This window comes from Nelumbo nucifera, chromosome 8 (genome assembly GCF_055504915.1).
Source record: "Nelumbo nucifera cultivar China Antique chromosome 8, China Antique-T2T, whole genome shotgun sequence".
Classification (NCBI taxonomy): domain Eukaryota; kingdom Viridiplantae; phylum Streptophyta; class Magnoliopsida; order Proteales; family Nelumbonaceae; genus Nelumbo; species Nelumbo nucifera.
In genome coordinates, this window is record NC_142656.1 from 10,167,401 (window position 1) to 10,188,423 (window position 21,023).

Genomic DNA, 21,023 nt, shown 5'->3' on the forward strand with positions numbered 1-21,023 from the left:
ATCATCATATTAATGTGGAGCATGAATGTTTACATAGGGGAACATAAATTTAAGATAAAAAAAAGCCTTATTTTGTATATATTGGTGTAATGAGCAAATAAATAAACATATAAATAAAAAGAAACTTGCATATAAAATGTGTAAGGTAATAACTTATTTTATTGTTCATGCTTCATTCTTACCCACTTACCCATTTTTATCATACTTGATAATTTATTTCTTCTAAAGCACATGCATCATATAGATGGACACTCTTTGCTAATGTATACTATTGCAAAAAAGGAAATAGGAATGCCTTCTTCTTAAAACAATGTTGGTTCATATCCCTAAATTAAAAAGTTTGATTTCTATGGTTTTTTTCTTTTAGGAAAAACAATATGAAAAAAAACTACCTTGGTAAAATTCTAATCCAAATTGTAATGTTTCTTTGGGGTACCAATACCCCTTTTTACGGCATTTTAAAAAACTCTTTTTAATAATTACGTAATATAATTGTAAAACTAAAAAATAATTGAAAAAAAGGCATACATGGTTCAAAGTGTCGATACTCAATACATCCCTTTCAGCATATTGGGGTGTATGGATACTTTGAACCATGAATTCATGTCCAATATATCATACAAGCCAATCCATATAAGATCCTAATTTTATGTTTTCACGTCTTTATTGTTTATGGATCATATCATTTTCTTTTTTTGCTCAAGGCTGACACCTTAAAACACCTTGAGGTTTACGCCTCACCTCCGCCTTTAGCCTTTTAAAACCTTGGGTAAATGCACTTATCCAAGTAAATATTTCTTAGGTAAATAACTCAATGGCCATTTTAGTCATAAAAAAATATTGGCAACTATCCCCTAGGTAGGAAAGTTATTTACCCACCTGGGAGATGGGTGTAAGTAATAACCTTTCCCTAATCCCCACATATATGAAAAAGGAACATCGAATTCTTGGTCGATGGGATTGTGAATTTATCCACTTCCAGTTTGGTTCGGTTTGGAGAATATCTCATATCAAATAAGTAACTTATGATTTGAGAAAATCTCAAATTAAATCAAATTATTTTAGTATAAAAATCAAATTAGACTTTTAATAAATTTGGATTATTGTAGTGGGCTTAACCCAATTAGAAAGCACAAATAACATGGTACCTACATGAATAATTAATGGAACTTAAATATCAAATTGAAATATCAACAATTGCGACATATTACTATTATATAAATTATATTCACACTTTCTCAAATCAACATATACTATTCCACTATAAAAAATGAAAACCCCTTGCGTGGGTTGATTGTGATGTAGTACCTAAGCTTGAAAATCCCTTGGGTGGGTTGCCTGAGATGACCTGAAACACAACAAAAAATGAAAGGAAAAAAAAAACAGATATGAGATCAAGTATTATTGAGATAATAAAACACTAGAAGCCTAGAACTGAAAAAAATAAATAAATCTATAATAGACCTAAAACAAATCTACAACACAAGAAATTTAACATAAACAAATGTATTTGAGACCAACACCATCAAATCTAATGACAAGTTTGAAATAAATATATAACACATAGCAGATATAGAAAAAACACCAGTTCTAGAAAAAGGCAAATACCGGAAGCTAGATCTGGAGCTTCGGCGTTAAAATAAACGCCTTCAATGGTAGATCATATGTTTTTTTGGATCTATATGACCACAGATGGCTCTAGGCATTGGGAAAATTTCGTGGGGAGCTCATTCAATAAAAATAGGTAAAAATGGTACAGAAACGAACAAAAATCATGAGAGGAACCCAAATATGAGCTTACCTTCGAGAAAGGTTGCCGAAAATGGCGCCAGTGAGTATATGCTTGGACAACAGCTGAGTAGAAGACGACGCTCAACTTGCCTCCTTCGATAAAAGTTTCTCGGTTGTTTCCTTTCTCAATGGGGTCACATTTATTTGGTAAGACCCCACGTCCCAAAAATTGAGAATACAGTTCTCATCACATCTCATTATTTCGCCCAAAACAAACGTGGGAAAATAGAAATCTTTGAAGAATATTCTTATTTTCCCATCCCAGTCGCACAAACCAAATAGACCATAAGGGTACTTCAAGAAAATTTTCTTAAATTTTATTATAATTAGATTTATATCCAAATACTCAAACCCACATATTTTTAATACTTACCCAATGATGGAAATCATTCTCGCCTTGCATAAAGGTAAGCAATTCAACCAATTCATGAAAGATGATGCACAATCCAACCCATATTTATTATGTCAACTCATGAAAGATGAGGCCTAATCCACCCAACCGGCCCACCCCAACCCAAGCAGCAGAGTTGTACTCTTGAGACTCGAGTGTTTAGTCCCTCTCCCCTGTCAGTTATTTCCAATTAAGCCAGCTATCTGGAATTGATAGGAAGGTTCGAGTCTGTGGATGCCTTTGACTCTCAGTCTTTTCTTCTTCTTCTTTTTCCTTTTTTTGCTTTGATATGTTCAGGTGGGCCACTGGATCAATGACGAGTATTGAGCCAGCGGCCAAAGGGCTGTGGCGCTTGGAAGGCCGCAGGCCACCTTTGGGCTTTGTCCTTTGAAAAATCCGTTTTGAAGCGGTAGAACCGTAGAAGACAAGACAGATTGCCTTTCAGTTTTTATTTTAGTCTATGACCAGTCTTTAAGATTAAAATAAGCAATCTTAACTCAACTCTGTATACGTATTCCTGTTTTCTTTCTGTAAAAATCGTATAAAATACGAGAGGAAAGAAAGGGAGAAAAAGCAGCGAGCCAAGTTTCTCTGGATTTCCCCAGAGGAGCCGTTCGGAGTTGTTTGCTGGTGATGGGCGATGATAAATTATCTATTGCAATGGCGAGTAGAGATCGAGAGCTTCTCATACCAGTCGCCGATGCTGTTGACGATGACGCCTCTTCCAAACCTTCTTCGTCATCTGCTGCATCGTCTCATCATTCCGGTAGAGAGGTCAGCTGTTTCTCTCTCTTCCTAGCAATTCCTTCTGTTACTGGATTTGTCTTGCTGATTTGGTGGTGACTCACTGACTCATGCTAGGTTCTTCCCCTTTAGTTTGATTTGTTCTTTTTGGGACCTTATTACTTGATTCGGTTTGTTGTTAGAAACACATTTGCCTTTTTTTTTAGGTTTTTGCTCCTTGTAATGAGACGCGTCTTATTTTTCGATTGGGTTTTCGTAGAAACCTCTGTTTGGTTCCAGAGTTCCGTTGATACCTTATTTATGTTGACCCCCAAATCGATTTTCCTCGTTATCTCCACGATTTGTTTAAGGGTTCCTTGATGATTTATTTTAGCTTTGAAATAGCTTTTTCATCATACTGAATCAATATCTAATCAATGAAAGATTGAAAAGCTCTTTCGCACTAACTGTTCTTTCTTCAAGACCAAACCTTTGGGATTTCCTGCAGAACAATCAATCTTGATGTATCGTTATCTTGAACCATGCACCCAAATTTAGATACATGAGAAGGCATATTAATCTTCAACACCAAATTAGTTTAATGATGTATTGATCTAGTTTTCAGCAATCAAAGGTAACAATATATTTCACTGGCTTTTCTGGATCTCCCTATGGTCTTTCTGATGCAACTACACGTGGTGCTAGACCTTGGCTCTGATAAAAATGATGTAACATAGGACCCTTTAGGGAGGTGGAGTTTACTGTATTTAGGGGTTGGGGAAGGCAGAGGTTCTGCAGAATTTCTCAATAAAGTTCTAGATGCCAGATATAGCAAAAGAAAGGAAAGGCAGGATTCAAATTGGGTTTGCAGGAATCATTTGTAAGAGAGAAAGCATTTGAAGTATATGAAAAATTTTAATACATTAAATTTGTGATTGAGTCATTGAGAGGTATCTGAGCAAGTGACCTTGATGTAACAGTGGTATAAGGTTTACTGAAATCAGACATGTGGTGTGTTGGTAACTGATGATGCATGATCTAACGCTCCCTTCTGGTAGATAGCTTGGACGCTGAACTGAGTAGGTCGCCTAGCTGATCTGCAAAGAAAGAGATCAGAGTGTCCGGGTTGCTTTACCTGGGGTGAGCACTCCGATCCTTAAGTCAACGAAGAGTTTTGAGAGAGCTAAAAAGCGAGAGAACTAGAGAGCTAAATACCTCTTCTGATTGAAGGAGATGCCTTTATAGGCGCAGGTAGTTGTGACCGTAATGCGTCTGAGATCTCCGGGAGGACATGGCCATAGCAGTTTCTTAGTTGGAAATGGAATCCGCGTAGATTAACTCCAAAGCAGGCGGCGTGGGGAGATGGGTCTAACAGTCGAACAATGTGATCCCGTAGGAGTCGGGCATGGTGTTTCACTTTGAAGTGACTGGTTGCCACGTCAGGCAGGTCGCCAACTGGGTCCCAATCAGGTCAGCATGGTCTTAGGGGAGGTCGTCCCTAATGTCGAGGTCCCTAGCTTAGTTGTGATGAGGTCGCCACCTGAGTCTTTGTTAGGTTGGTGGAGGTAGGTCGCCTCTTTTGCTCACCTAGTCTTGTCGAGATCTTACGCCGTCAGGTCGGCGGAGGTAGGTTGTCAGTTGAGTCTCCGTCAGGTCGGCAGAGGTAGGTTGCTAGTTGAGTCTCCGTTACGTCAGCAAAGGCAGGTCGCTACTTGAGTCTTCGTCAGGTTGGCGGAGGTAGGTTGCCTCTTCCGTCGACCTAGTCGTATCGAGATCTTACACCGTTAGGTTGGCGAAGATAGGTCACTAGCTGGGTCTCTGTCAGGTTGGCGGAGGTAGGTCTCCAGCTAGATCTTTGTCAGGTCGGCGGAGGTAGGTCGCCAACTGGGTCTCTATCAAGTTGGCGGAGGTGTAGGTAGGTTGACCACCATGCCATGCAGGTTGCTACTTGGACCTCAGTTTGGTCGGTGAGACCTCGGTGGGAGGTCTCCCTTCGTGTCGAGGTCTCAAGCTCGGTTCTAAGGTGGCCGTCCCGATCTTGGCGAGGTGCTTACAGGTCGTCCATGGCGAGGTGGTGACGAAGCGCCCTCAGGGCGTGCGAGGCGCATCCGACGTGGTTCTAGGTAGGTCTTCGTCATTTTGGCTAAGGCAAGTCATCGCCTACGTGGTGCCGGGGTGTTATGCGACGATTCTGGGATCACCAGATGGTGCGCTGTCACTAGAGGGCCAAATCTGCCCTCATCAGTAACTAAAACAGCAAGAAGTAGGGCTGGATTGTGCTGTATATGCAGATATTTGATTCCAGCAGGTCGAAGAACATAGAAAGAAGTTAGCGAGGAGTCTCAGAAATATGCTGTTGTAACAGGATCGACAAAGAAAATAGGAGGGGAAACTTAACCTGCTTTATATGTTCAAACACAATATTCAGTTTCATCCTTATCTCCATTCAATCACAATAGGAGAGTCTATTGATAGATATACAACCATGGTTGGGCCAAGTCCTACAACTTATTCCTAAAAAATCTAATTGCTTGGTACTTAATACACCAACGTCACTTGTAGATGTCCTACCAATAAAATAGCCATAATAGTCCAAAAACATAAAACATATTGGATTTCCAATATCTTGCTCCCCATGGATGGATAGCTGAACAAAAAGCATTTAGAAATGATTAACCTATAGCTTCAACTTTTTTTAATTCTAAACATTCTAATAAGACTATTAAACTATATTGACCTTTTATTCACTATTAAACCTATTCCTGAACACCAGAAAACTAGAGATGTTTCTCAAAACTCAAATTGACCAAAAATAGGAATCCAGAATTTACAAAATTTCCATTGGTGGAGAGGAACCTGGAGAAATTTGTTTTCTTTGCCTTTTATCCATCTCCTTGTCATAGTGTCATACCTCCATGGAGATGAAAAAGTCATTCCTGTCACCTCCTTGTCACCTCAGAGGTGACAACTTCACCTCTTTTGGTTCATGATCAAGTGCTCCCCTTACTATCAAGACAAGTAAAAAAAGAAAAAAGAGTAAATCTAGATTTAACATGAATAACTATTGACTTATTAATGTACATGCAAACAACCCTATAAATAAAAAGCCAAATGCCTAAGAACGCTCTGTGATCCAATGCTTTAATCAGCAACAAAGATGGGCCAAATGGTATTTTGAGTCAAACACATCCTTTTAGGGGCAAGGAGGTGACAGGATCGCTTATGTTGTACTTGTTGGACAATGTTATTCAGGTTTTGATTTATGGGTTGCTTATGATGTACTTGTTGGAGTAGCATAAATGTGTATCTTATCAAATTAGTGTCCTGCACGCAAAAAAGTGTAAAACTGAGTGATAGATGTTCTTACTTAGTCACAGAGCTATGGTCGTAAATACTCGAGGCATGTAGGTAAGGGTTATGACAATTAAGGAGCTACATTAGGGTCTGTTCTTATACCTATGTTCTTTCACTCAAGAATTTGGAGCTGTTGTCTTTTTGGATCCTTAGGAGGCTAAATGAGATGGTATGTCAATGGCATCTTTTGAAGCTGGGGCCTAGTGACAGGATCCAGTGAAGATTCTTTTCTTTAACCATATGCTGGACCAAGGAAGTCCTGTATCTTTAAAAACATACCAAGTGATAGGATCCATCAAAAAACATACCAAGTAAGAAGTAGGCAATAGAAAAGGGGTAGGTGCCCTGTTAACATTGCCATCTGTTTTGAAATTCTTCAAGAAAGTAAAATTTTATGATTATATATGTGGTTGGAAGGATCCAGTTGGGAACCCAACGTTACCTTTACGTTGTTCTTTGTAATGGAACAAACTTTTTACCCACATTTATTTATTTGATTTTTTAACTTACTGTCTGCTGCCCAGTGCCCATATTTCTGTGTATCTGTACACATCCTCTTATATCCTCACATTTTTTATGCATAATCCTTCAATATGGTTCTCGTTTCTCAAATAGGATACATCTTGTAGAGCACATATTAAATCAAATGGTTTCTCCTTGTTAATATTTCCCTCTTACTGTTGTTGCACTGGGATAGCTTCTACATAGGGGTGTCAATCGACTGGTTTTGGATTGGATCCAATCTGATCCAAACCTTATCAAGTCGGATTTGGATGATCCATTATAATTATTGGATTGGGCCAATTCAAAATAAATTGGTCCATATTCTTATTGGTCTGAATTGGACCTAAACCAAATATCCAATAATCCGATCATGAAACCAAATCCTTGTCCAATTTGAAACCTATCAAAACTGAAGTCGGCATAAAATCATTTTTACGGAAGCACTTTTACGAAAACGCTTTTACAAAAGCACTTTTATAAAAGTAATTTTATGAAAAGTACTTTTATGAAAGCGCTTTCACAAAAATACTTTTACGACAGAACTTTTACGAAAGTATTTTTATGAAAGCACTTTTACAGAAATAGTTTTGTAAAAGTACTTTTATGAAAGCACTTTTATAAAAGTACTTTTACATGAAAGCACTTTTATAAAAGTACTTTTACATGAACACTTTTATGAAATCACTTACAAAAGTACTTTTATGGAAGTACTTTTATAAAAGCACTTTTATGGAAGTATTTTTATGAAAGCACTTTTATAAAAGCACTTTTATGAAAGTACTTTTACAAAAACATTTTTACAAAAGCATTTTTATGAAATCACTTTTATAAAAGCACTTCTAAGAAAGTACTTTTACAAAAACATGTATACGAAAGTACTTTTATAAAAGCACTTATATGGAAGTACTTTTATAAAAGCACTTCTACAAAATTGCTTTTTTGTATTTTTCAGATTTTCTTCATTTTAATATATTTTTGTAATTTTTATATAATTTTTGATATTTCATTCAGTTTGGATTGGATCCAATCCAGTCCATTTACATTTTAATGGATTGGATTGGATTTGGTTTGTATTGGATTTGGACTGGATTGGATTTGGACTGGATTGGGTCCAGTCCATTTGTAAGTGGACTCACATTGGACTGGATTGGGTTGGACCAAATCCAGTTCAATTGACACCTCTACTTCTACATTTAATTTTCATATTTTCTACCAATAATTACATTTTTTTATAATTGAAAGAACTTTATTAATTAGCAATGATAAATAGTACAATGTCTCCAAGGAGAGGCATGAGATGCAACCTCTCCAAGCTAGTTAAGTACAGCTTTCCAATATACTATAACAAGTTACAATGTAGCACAAAAAAGATCCTCCCTGGAAACCCCCTGTTTGGCCAAAGAATCAGCCATAGTATTAGCTGACCTGCTTACCCATTTTACCTCAACTCCCATATTACTAGTTAACCACTTTACTTTTTTGATGAGGTCTTTGTAGCCCCAAATGGTAGCATCCGGGTTTAGAAGCCACCTTGTTACCACCTGAGAGTCCCCTTCAACTAGGAGATGCTCCACCCCAAGTTGGTTAGCGATCTGAATTCCGTGTACTGCAGCTAGTATTTCTGCCCTTGTAGAGTGCCCCACTCCCACCGGTCCTGAGAATAAGGAGATGATGTTGCTGTCCTTATTCCTCAGGACACCCCCTATACCTGAAGGCCCAAGGTTACCTTGGCTGCTTCCATCAAAATTTAAATTGATGACACCTTTTGGACTCGGATCCCATTCTAACAAACTTCTATTATTCTTTGTAGAAGTATTAGCTATTACTAACCAATTCCTCAACAAGTCATCGAAAGAGAAATCAGCAAATATATCCAAGGTTTTCAGCCAATGTATTGCTTTTGTTAGGATACAGTCCTTCACTTCATCTAAGCTTCTTTCCTTCTCTAAGAAGACTCTTGCATTCCTTTCCTTCCAGAGAGTCCATAAGGTGGCTCCAAAAATGAATAATTACATTCTTCATATAGAATACATACATTTTTTAGAATATAAAAACAAAAAATGAAGAAACAACTTCTGCAGACAATTACCTCTGTTTTTTTTGGTTGCTCTTGTTTAACCATTCTCTGCCTACTTCTTGATCATAAATTCATAACTTGCTTCTCTGTCTAAATACCTTAAGGCATTCTTGAATGGGAAAACATTTCCATATGGTGGTGAACCATTTCATAGGGATGACAGTTTGTTCTTTTTGCTTTTCTTAGTGGCATGGCTTACTGCCAAAAAAAAAAAAAAAACAAAACAAAAAAAGTCAATACTTTCTAGTTCTTTTAAATTATCACTGTTTTGTAACTTTGTTCCAGTTGGAGGCACAGAAAACAAAGTTTACACTTTTAAAGAGGCAAAAAATATAACTGAGGTATTACACTCTGAAAAAAAATCACCTATTTTAAGTTGAAATAAATGGGTTTTTTGGTTTATATTAGTCCTTACTTAAGAAGCTCTTATGCTAGAATGTAATATGCTAATTCTAAAGTTCTAATGATTGATCCTCTTCTGCACATCGGTGGAATTTCAGGCACTGTAATATTCACCTTTACATGCTACTTTTTTTTTTTTTCCTGCTTCTACTTAGTTGAATGATTTATGTTTGTCGTTATATAAACTTATTCGCGTATTGTTTCTCAGACCTAGTTTAATAAATTAAACCACATGTGACTGTCAATTTGCAGGCTTTCTACAAAGTCATTCGAAGTTGGGCTTCAAAAAAGTTCATGACTGGATGGTGAGAATATACATACTTATCTTTGGATGCTTGTGCATGTGTTCCTTTTTCCCAGTTGTTGCCTTGTGTTCATATTGGCATGCATTGTTGCTTTAATTGTTGGTTGTGCTTTTTCCTAGATTGGTTCATTTACTTTTCTTATGCCCACCTTTTCTCAGATCAAGGATCGAAATTTCGATATGATACACCCTGTATCGGGCGTATTGTATTGTATCTTTTGGGTTTCAACCCCTCTTTTTTAATAAAAAATATATAAAAAACTATATAAAAATCAATTTTTGAAAAAAAAACTAAAAAAAAATGCGCAAGGTTTTTTAGTACCAATACACCTCTGCTGATACACAGAGGTGTATCAATTCTTTGAACCTTGTCTCAGATCCATTTATGTGAATCCATTAACTGAAACTGTAGAGTGTTGATGGAACTACCCTAGTTGGGAAAAGTCTTAGATGATTGATGGGATTAACTGATGGGGAACCTCTCTTCTTTTTTTAGAAGATGGCATTCCTTTTGCCTATCATCCCTTTTTGGGAAGGTTGAGCGGGGCCTGTAAGTTTATATGGTTCTAGGTATTTCTTTATGAGCTATAAATAGTTTTAAGTTCTAGGTTCAAGAAATGAACATGGGTAGTCCGTAGTCAGTAGATGTCCTTTCTTTGGAAATATATGTTGGTAATTTCTGATTCCTTGTTCTTCTTGTCAAAATTGAGTGTTGTAGAGGCTTTTGGCTGAGAGCCTGAGAGAGGCATTGCTCTGTGTTTTAAAAATGTACAAGGTTTGTACCTTGAGGCACATGCCTGCAAGTATAACAGTTAGATTCTTTTCGAACTCCTCGTATTCTTATGATTCTAGTTCATGTGATCTATTCATGTATATACTTTTCCTATATAAAAATATGCTCCTTAAGCATGTTTCTACACATTATGCATCTAAAGGTCTTGTTTCTTCGTTCCATGTCCAACATTTTTAAACATTGATTGCTACCTTCAACATGCTTCTAGATGTTTCCTCTGGATTGATATGACGTTGACTAAGTTGTTAATTCTGCCACAACAGGATCATTGTAGGATGGGGAATGCCAAGTGGCAGTAGGTTCCTTTCAAGGGTGGATGACCCTTGGTCATCAAGATTCATGATTAGGAAGTTGGTGGTTTGGTGTCCAATCTGAATTTCTCGCTCTGGTGGATTCTAAGGCCAACAAACTATTTGGCCAGAAGTTTATCAGGAATAGGTGTGAGCAAAAAATGCCTTAGAATGTGGAATGCCAGGCCCAGGGATAAGTCTAACATTTTAGTATTTTTAGTTCTGCTACCAGTCATGTCAACCGTTGGCTAATTCCATACTTAATGTCTCTATCTGTCTGAAGTCTTATGGAGAGTAGAATTTTATTTCTGGTTTCTGATTAACAAAGTTTATTCTTGTCACTGTTGTTGGGAGAGTTATGTTTGTTTCCTTATAAATATAATACTTTACCTTTTTAAAAAAAAGTTAGTTCTTGTAATTATTGTCACTGATAAAAAAGGTTGTTAATGATGCAAGTAGAGAACTTTCAACATATTTTAGGAAGTTAGTAATTTATTTATCGTTTGGACTCTGTTGATTCCTGGGACTTCCTCCATAAATGTGCATGGTAAAATTGCTGAGATTCATGTAAAAATCTAATTGAGGAACAAAATATAAACCTTTTGTTGTGGTTGTTAATGTGAACTGTGAAGTATATACGAGTGTACTTTGTGATGTTTTCGAAATTTGTATGGCCCTTATTTCACTAAATAATGTGGTTGCCTGAGAAGATCCAACAAAAAAAATCACAATTTATTGATTTTATTCAACGGTTCCCATTAATGTTGGTTTTTGATATGCAGTGTTATTCTATTTCCTATAGCAATCACATTCTATATCACGTGGTGGTTTATACATTTTGTGGATGGCTTTTTCTCTCCAATATACGCTCAACTTGGAATCAACATATTCGGTATGCATATGCTTTCCAATATTACCTATGTATTGTGTTTTTTTTATTTTTTTATTTTTTTTTTTATTTTTTTTGTGGTGTAGGCTGGGAATTAAGAATATCCAAAGTTCCCTTTTCCTAGGTTGATAGGTTTACATTTGAGTTGCATCATTTTGATAATTTAGAACAGGTGGAGATATCTAGCTAAAGGTCATCTGTACTACAATACTTAGAGTTAGAACCTTAATATTATAATATGAAAGTTAACAATAATGTTATAAAACTGTTGACTGCACTATACAGTGTTGAGTTTTTCTTGAGATTTTGTTGATTGTTCCCCAACCTCTCCTAGTAAACAATTTTGTTGTTATTCTTTTCTTTGATTGTTGAATTGACTTGTTTAATGCAATTAGGTCTTGGGTTTGTAACTTCTATAACTTTCATATTCTTGGTTGGGGTTTTCATGTCATCTTGGTTGGGAGCATCTGTTCTAAGCCTTGGAGAGTGGTTTATCAAACGGATGCCTTTTGTTCGACATATCTACAATGCATCCAAGCAAATCAGTGCTGCCATATCACCTGGTAATCATTTTAATTCTTTTTCCTGTCCACTTAAATTACTTCAGGCAGGCATTACTAAGGTGCTTTTATTTATTGATACAGATCAGAACTCACAGGCCTTTAAGGAAGTAGCCATCATTAGACATCCACGTGTTGGAGAATATGCATTTGGGTTTATCACATCTGCTGTCGTTCTTCAAGTATGAACTTATTTCTTTTTCATTTGTTTTGAGTATCTGCTTTTTCAAGTTCTAAATCATACCTTTTTATTTTTTGGTCATATTAAGGACGGAGCAAGTCATTTTCTACTGACTAGAAATGATCCCAGATTGGGTGTTATTAGTTTTCCTGCGTAGTAGTAGATTATTATAGAACCTGAAGTTCTACATCCTCCCTCTCTTATCCTGTGCATGTAGTTAATTATGATTGCAGCTTATTGATTTGCATTTGTATACATGGTCTTTTAGACACTAATCTTGGAATGTGCAATATTTGCCCCTGTGAATCTATTCAATATGAATAATAATCCATGATTTCTTTTTGGACTACCATCATTAAATGGTAAATGACTGGCTGCGAATAGTTGGGGTTAAAGTTGACTTGAGTATTGTTAAATGCCAAAATTTTGATGATGTATATATCCAGCATTATTCGGGAGAAGAGGAGCTGTGCTGTGTGTATGTCCCTACAAATCATCTTTATATCGGTGATATATTCCTCATCAACTCCAAAGATGTCATTAGGCCAAACCTGTCCGTGCGTGAAGGAATTGGTAAGTATCACATGTTTTCTTGCTTGTTTCAGTGTACATGCATCAGGACTGGAGGATGTGAAGAAGTTCCCAACTTGTCTTTGTCATTCACATGGTTCACCTGGGAAACAGTTGAACCGTCAATCTTGTGATAACCATTTGATTTTAGAGTCTTTTTGGAATAAGTTGGTATATGATGGTAAAATCATGGGACAATTGCTTGGTGTAATGGTGAAATATTGGGCTGACAAGTGTGAGAACTCAGGTTGAGTCTGGGAACAATCCAGTCCACCACTCCCCAAGACCCCAGATAGCTGGGACCAACATTGGGTAATGGCCTATTTATATATTTTGATCAGAGGGGAGGGTATAAAAGATGTACTCAGATCAGAATTAATCTTTGATGTGATGATTTGCACCCTCTGTGTCCATCCGTATATATCTAGACCCAGAAGGATTGCTCCTTGTTTATAATCTTCATACCCATCTAGATTTTGTTGCTTTTGTTTACACTATGAATTATTTAAGTTTAGTTTGTGTTATAAGTTATAAAATGGGGTTTGTATCAGAACTTGATGTATTCCAAATGTGATATGAATGCAGAGATCGTTGTTTCTGGAGGCATGTCAATGCCTCAGATCCTGTCAACCGTGGATTCACGGATAATCCAGGTGGACAGAAGTAGATCAGTGCGCAGCTGAGAACAAAACAACAAAAGAAGTGATAGGAAAGAGTTGACAGATTTTTGAAGATTCCAGTTTGAGGTGTGCTATCAGAAGTTGAGAACACGACCGACCACGTCATCTACATGTGTTAGACTGGAGGGTGAGGAGGGAATTTGGATGATGGATGGGTTGTTTGTTTGGCCTGGTCGGAATTGAATTCTGATAACATATGTGTAACATTTCTTTTACGGGGGAGTTGGCGATGAATCCCATGTACATTGTAGATGAAGTTTGATTGATAAAATACATGTTGTTGCTGTGGATAATTAGGCTTTTGGACACTTTTTTGTATTTATTTATCATTGGTGGTGTATGCTCCTCATCAGTCTCACATCTCCTTCTTCTTCCATCTTTGATTTTCTGTATCATTTGGATTGTTTTGTCACTATTTGTTCGTTCTTGTTACGCATTCATTCATGCATCGGCACTTGTATTACTGAAACACAAATCCACGCAGCAGTAGCACTGCACACGACCTTCATCTTTGTATCTCCTGCTACTTTCACAATGTTCCATGTGTTGCGATTCTTTTTGTCAGCAGCATTATTATTATAATTAAATATGAAGAGGCAATATGTTATAGGGGCGAGGCATGGCAGGAGATGATGGGACCAAGTATCAGTCGGTGTCGGTCGATTTGACGTTTTGAGCCAGAAAAGAATCTCTTTCTTTCTCGGCATTAGGCGGGACCCATTTATTTTTGTTTTGTATTAACCAATCCTTTATTCAATAATTTTAGAGTCCGTTTGGTTCACAATTGGTATTGACGTCAAAATCAAAATCCAATCACGAATAGTCTATTCCTCCCAACATGTTTGGTTCAGACTGGGAATCGGAATCGAAATCAGCTAGAAACTTAGACTCAATTCTCATTCTAAGGCGGACAGGGAGGAATTCCTGGGATTGGGATTTTGATTCCAGCCAACCAAACGGTTGAAATTTGAAATTTAGACTCTCTCAGCTGGCGTGTGGAACCCACACTTATGTTGCTGACGTGCCATATCGTGATTGGCAGCACTAAACATAATCCCTAGCCCTCTCGATTCTCCTATCTTCTCTCTCTCTCCGTCACTCTCGTCTCTCGTCTTGTGTATTGTGACTTAATTCTTAAAAGTTAAAAATTCTTCCTTTCCTTTTCCTCCTGTGTATCCGTACTTCTCCATTCTTTCTTTCTTTTGTTTTTTTAATTTTATTTATAATTACATGGACTTATTGCAAATAACAGTAAGTCCATTCCATCCATTGCAAATAACAATAAGTCCATTCCGTTCTTTCAATTTTCAACGTGCAGATCCTTACTTTTTACCAAAAAAAAAAAAATGCAAATTATTGCAAATAACAATCTTGAAGAGGGCCCCCCAATCGTAGTTGTTACTTGTTAGGTTAGCTCAGAAATTTTAGAAATCCGACAAATCTGCCTTCCATTCCATCCATTTCTTTAACAGAAGAAACAACTTCTGAACACTCTACTGCACACACTACATTCCTATTGTTTATCCCCCCAGGCCCAGCCCACACAGAGAGAAAATATTACCGCATTTGGATTTTGAGCTCCCTACTCAGTCGCCACGTGGACACTGTGGGCATCTCCAACTCTACACGTTGCACCCCCAGGTGTTTTTACGTTCTACTCCTCCAACTAACCACCATCAATGGGCCAGTGATTCATTACTCGTATTTCATTGGCCCATTATAGACAATATACTCAATGGGCCCCGCCGTTTATCGATTTTATTCTACTATTGCCGGTCCAATTTTTATTCCCTTTTTTAAATTTACCTTCTGATCAGAACCACCATGGCTGTGATTGATCCGACGGTTGAGAGAGATCGGCTGGTGCTGGAGAGTGGGGTAATAGTTTTGGCGGGGAACACGTGTCTGTTTGTCACGACCGCTGCCTGTAGCTTTGATCCAACGGGCAAACCGGCAGTTAATAGAAAACAAAACGTGTTAATGATTAATGAATTCGAGACCGAATCAGCCCCCCACAAGACTGCCCCCTACAACATCCCCACCGTGTATTGAGAACATCTCCCGATGATGATATCATCATTTTTAGTTATCATCGGGAGATATTCTCAATAGATGATGGGGATGTGGTGTGGGACGTTGTTTGGGGCATTCTTGTGAGGGGCTGATTAGGAGGATTAGGTAAGCATAAAGTAGAGTAGAGTAGAGTACGCGCGCAAGCATTGGCTGCCGACACTTGTTTCGGAAAAATCGGAATAACTGATTAGTTTGGGTCTCAGGCTCGGGCCCGAGCCTGATACCGAACCTACGCTTGTTGCTTTCTATACATATCACCTTCGTCCAGCTGCCTTTACTCTGTTCTGAAGATACGAAACCCACTCCCTCCGTTTCCATCACCATGCATACTAGAGAGAGAAAGACAAGACAGCAGTCAGAGTGGTTCAGATCTGAACAACATCTAGAAATTCCAACTCGGGGCAGAATTCATTGAAACACTTCTGGTGAAGGTTTCGAGAACCGATTCGAGATTTCGAGCTTATCTTTTTTCTCGGTTTCAGTGGTTTACAGAGACACTCTAATTGTTTGCCGTACCTCCGTATCCGTGCTTTGAGTGAAGTCTACTGGAAACTTTATTTCGAGTGCCTTCTTGTTGGCGGAATTGCCGTGCCGAGCCGAGCCGAGCCTTGTGGAGACATTCTTCTCTTCTCTTTCCAGGTGAGAAATTAAGAAAACTTGAGTTGAAGCCCAAAAAAAAATCTCGTTTTTTAGCTTTCTGTTTGTGAATTATGAGATTTAGGTTAGGACTCTGAAAATAAATAGTCGAGTATTTCTTGGGAGCTTGCAGAGTGTGGACGCTTTAGTTCTCTTTCTACGACTTGGATTTGGCTTTGACAAATAGTCGAGTAATTCTCATTTTTATTTCCCTTGTTGGTTTCTTTTCTCCCATACACGGTTTCAATCTGTCGAAGCTCACTTTCGGTTGATTTATGCGATCCTCTGTTTTATCATTTCTGAACACTCCAACAAACGGAAATTCTTTCTTTCTCATAGAGGATTTTCTTCTCCTTTTAGATTTGTGGAATAATCATCAATTTGCCTTTTATTGTGAAGCAGACAACAGAGGAGCTACCTGCAGGAGTTATTCTTGCATCGATGAGTTGAGCAATTCAACAATTCGAAATTAAATCTGAGTCATTTTTGTCGAATTCAACAATAAATCTTCAAAGATGATGCACGCAAAGTCTGACTCCGATGTTACGAGTTTGGCTCCTTCGTCGCCTTCACGGTCTCCGAAAAGGCCTGTTTACTACGTGCAGAGCCCCTCCCGGGACTCTCATGATGGCGACAAGTCCTCTTCCATGCAAGCGACCCCCATCTACAACAGTCCGATGGAGTCGCCTTCTCACCCGTCGTTTGGGCGTCACTCTAGGGCTTCTTCCTCAAGTCGGTTCTCGGGAACATTTAGATCTTCCTCGGGGCGGAAGGCAAACCGGAAAAGGAACGATAAGGGATGGCCCGAGTGTAATGTCATTCAGGAAGAGGGGTCTTATGATGATCTTGATGGTGAAAAGGGTCTCTCTCGTCGTTGCCAGGCCTTGATTGCTCTTTTGGGTTTTGTTCTGCTCTTCACCGTCTTTTCCCTCATTATCTGGGGTGCTAGTCGGCCTTACAGAGCAAAGATAGTTGTGAAGGTATGAAAATTTGCCTTAATGATTTACGACTGCGTTTGTTTACTTTAGTAGTGACAAAAATATTTCATTATGAAAGTAATTGGCATTTTCTAGCTAAATTGTCATTATCTGCAATTCTGCATTAGCTTCTCTATGAAAAAAAAATTGAGTCTGTGAAATGATATCACATCCTGATTGTTTATTAGAGTTAAATCGGTGATCTTAAGTTGAGAAAATCAACAAATGATAACCAACCCAAGAGAGAAAATAGTGCTGAAAACCGGAATTTCGTTTCAATCGCGTCTTCCCAACGTTCCGTTGACGGTGGACTTGCTTTTGTCTTTTGTTTTTCTAGGTACTCTTTGGCTTTCGTTCTTAGAGATAAACGGACAAAGGAATTTACTAGGAGTGATGGTGGGCTATTTGTTATATTCGTTTGCTTCAAACCTATATGAAATTTTCATCTTTATTATGCTTTATAGTCGGATTTGTTCTGTAAATTGGCTTCTCCATTTTTAGCTTCATTTTATCCTTTGAACAACAAACGAGGGTTACTTTGAATAATTGGGAACTGGGTACTTTTTTTTCTCTTATAATCTGCAATTGTGACACGATGCTCATCCATGGAGTTATTAGATGCCACATCTACGTTCGTCTGACTGGTTTTGCTATTTCCCTATCATTTATCTCTCTCTCTCTCTCTCTCTCTATATATATATATTAATTTTAAAACAGTTTGACTCAGCTTTGTTCAAATACATGGACCTGCATCAGTGAATTTCAGCTTTGCCTTGCCTTGTAAAGTAGTAGTAGTGTTTTTTTTGGAGGGGGGGGGGGGTAAAACCAATTGGAAGTGGCCTAAGTGATCAGTCGCTTTGTTACCTTCTCCATGAATATGGCTTAGCCCATTCAGGACCTTGTAACTAAATGAAGGGAATTGTGGATAAGCTGGACATGAGATATTGTTGAAGTTTGTTACCCTTCAAAGCCTCAATCACTACTTTGCTGTTGCCTTTGGATATGAATTTTCTGGAATCCATTGTCAGTTGCACATTTTAGTGCAATAAAGATGGCATTTTACCATATGACATCCTTGAGCTCTATTTTTTGGGGCCAGTGAAAATCCCAGTTCAACTTATCTATTGTTGCAAAGTGATTTGTGGAATTGGACACGCCCCCATCGAGTATTGTTGGATTTCTGATGTGATTTTACCTGTAAGGGATGGTAAATGGCTTTTCCATTACTCTAACTACAGTTTTATTCTGCTTATTAAAGCTTTGAGGACAACATTGAGTATCTTCCCCTTGGATAGAGGGCCCTAAATAAAGGGAGATAGTCTTGATTTGTAGCACCCCCAAGCATTCGCTTTGAAATCTTTTACTTTGTAATTGATGTAGGGAAAAGTAATTTCTGGTTCCATAAAATTTATTTTTGTCAAGATGGCTCCCTGTCTTCAAATCCTGCATTGATTCTCACAGGGTTGGGAAGATGTATTTGTTTCTGTAAATTAACTATTAATCTATTATTTTCCTTTCTGTTCTCCTCTATACGATAGCTCTGTTCTTACAGTTGCATATCTTTCTATGTTTATTCCATTAACAAGACTTCTCACATCACAGAGCATGGCAGTAAACAATTTCTATTCTGGCGAGGGATCTGACTCCACTGGTGTCCCAACCAAGATGCTGACACTGAACTGTTCATTGAGGATGAGCGTATACAACCCAGCCAACTTGTTTGGTATTCATGTTAGCTCTACACCTGTCAATCTCATCTTTTCGGAAATTGCAGTTGCAACTGGCCAGGTAAGAAATTTATTCACCTTAGTTTGTAGTTGATAAATGTGTTGAAATAATGTAACAATATTGATAGAATTCAAAGGTTGAATTGAACTGGTCGCCCTCAATTCTGCAATTCTCAAGATTACACTGTTGGTGGCATGGAATTTGATAATTTGAGAAACAATAGGCAACAGATTTTCTACCGGAAAAATAACCAACAAATTTTCTTTCGTAGCCTTTTAAGAAAACGGATTGCATGTTTTTGTGGGTATCCATATTCCTCTGGTTAGTTCATTTCAAATCTGTGAGATTGCCGTGGGAATGGAATTCAATTCCAATTCCACTTGGTTATTCTTTCAGAGTTTTAATGGAGAAAACTAAGAACCCACATGGAAATCGAAAAAGGTGATGGATTGAGAAGGCTAGAGTTAGAGAACTGTGCAAATATGGACTAGCCCTTGATTGAACCTAGAGACTGTTACTGTTAGGAGGGCCTATTACATGGTGTAATGGTAAAATCTCAGGTTCAAGTCTGACTATTTTTGAGCTGCCACTTTGTGCGAAAAAAATGCCAAAGGTAATGGCATTAGGTAATGGCCTCTTTTCAACATAAGACACGGTTAGGAGAATTTGTACTGAAATTTAAGTATGAATATGCATCTCCACATTGTGGTTGCAGTTGAAGAGATACTATCAGCCCAGAAAAAGTCGCCGTATTATTGCCGTGTCCCTGGAAGGAAATAAGGTTCCTCTGTATGGTGCGGGGGCAAGCTTGGCGGTCTCTGATAATAAGGGTGCAGTTCCATTGACGTTGGATTTTGAAATCAGAACACGAGGAGATGTGGTTGGAAAGCTGGTGAGGACGAAACACAGAAGGCATATATCTTGTCCTGTAGTCATTGATCCTAGTAGCACCAAACCTATCAAGTTCAAAGAGGGTTCATGTATATATGATTGAACTCAACCCTGTTCCAGGATCGAGTCCTTGCCATAGTCGGATGTTTCAGCCTTGAGATTAGCGTGCCGATTCTACGCAGTGACAGCACCCTGCTAGCCGAGGGGCAAGAAGTTCTATTCTGAGAAGTATCAGCAGCATCCTGGTTGCTGTCTGTGGTGATTATTATTTTTTGGTTTTTTGGTTGGGGTGATGAAGTTGTGAGAGGTTCATCTATATTGTCTTATTGAAAGGTTCGTTCTATATAATTTATTTGTTTTGTACTTGCTTCTCATAGTCAGTACACCGAAAAGGGTAATTTATTCTTCGTTCTTTGATATCTTATTTTCTGTTTCTGTAGTTAGATGATCTGATATCTTGTTTTCTGTAGTTAGATGATCTTTCCCCTGTTGTACCATTTTCTTCTTCCTATGTTGTTTGAATTATTTTCAGAGAAAGCAAAATATAATAATAACAATAATAGGATTTGGCAGACCGTTTGTTTTTTGAAAATAGCGATGGGTGGAATGTAAAGTTTTACATGATAAAATCGATATAACTTCACTCTATCCAAACACAAGCGAAACTGAACTGGAGTGTGGAGATTTACATCGATAATAATTACATCCTCTTTCTAAATGCCTACAAAACCGAACCGATGTAAATTTTACATCGGATTTTGATTTACATCACATCTAAATGCAAAGGGATTGTACAGACAGAACCATGCTCTCGTGAAAGTTCATCATAATCAAGCTATGCTATCTATTGGCCCTCGTAACGACATTCTTTCATTAGAGCGTAGGTGTCAATGAATTGAAGCATTTACCCCTCTTTAGATGAAGTATATGTTTGGTATTGATGCTGCAGTTGCAGCACCATTTTCTGATGTATGACTTGGAGCACCGTCTATTTGGAATCGTTGTTGTCAGGTAGGAAGTTTCTTGGAGCAACAACTTTTTCTCTGTGGTACCATTGTTCTAAGAAACGTTTCAGCACTGGTACTCATTATCCAATGCCACATTACTGTCCTATTGGCAGCAACGAGCTGTAGCTCCAGGAAATGTCAAATTTAGTGTTACTCTAAGCCATGGTTTCCCAATTTTCGAGACATGACTTGGAGTATCATT

General features: G+C 37.9%; 2 protein-coding genes across 2 annotated transcripts; both read left to right on the forward strand.

Moving 5' to 3' along the window:
- Positions 1-2,401: 2,401 nt before the first annotated feature.
- Positions 2,402-13,921, forward strand: LOC104592182 (protein CONTINUOUS VASCULAR RING 1-like). The gene is made up of 7 exons (XM_010251405.3): positions 2,402-2,956; positions 9,495-9,547; positions 11,412-11,521; positions 11,914-12,081; positions 12,163-12,260; positions 12,706-12,832; positions 13,415-13,921. Exons 1-7 carry the CDS (start codon positions 2,816-2,818, stop codon positions 13,510-13,512), a joined length of 795 nt encoding a protein of 264 aa, XP_010249707.1. The 5' UTR covers positions 2,402-2,815; the 3' UTR covers positions 13,513-13,921.
- Positions 13,922-15,848: 1,927 nt separating this feature from the next.
- Positions 15,849-20,233, forward strand: LOC104592183 (uncharacterized). The gene is made up of 4 exons (XM_010251406.3): positions 15,849-16,221; positions 16,621-17,198; positions 18,798-18,983; positions 19,639-20,233. The coding sequence occupies exons 2-4, from the start codon at positions 16,734-16,736 to the stop codon at positions 19,915-19,917; spliced, it is 930 nt and encodes a 309-aa protein (XP_010249708.1). The 5' UTR covers positions 15,849-16,221; positions 16,621-16,733; the 3' UTR covers positions 19,918-20,233.
- Positions 20,234-21,023: the final 790 nt, after the last annotated feature.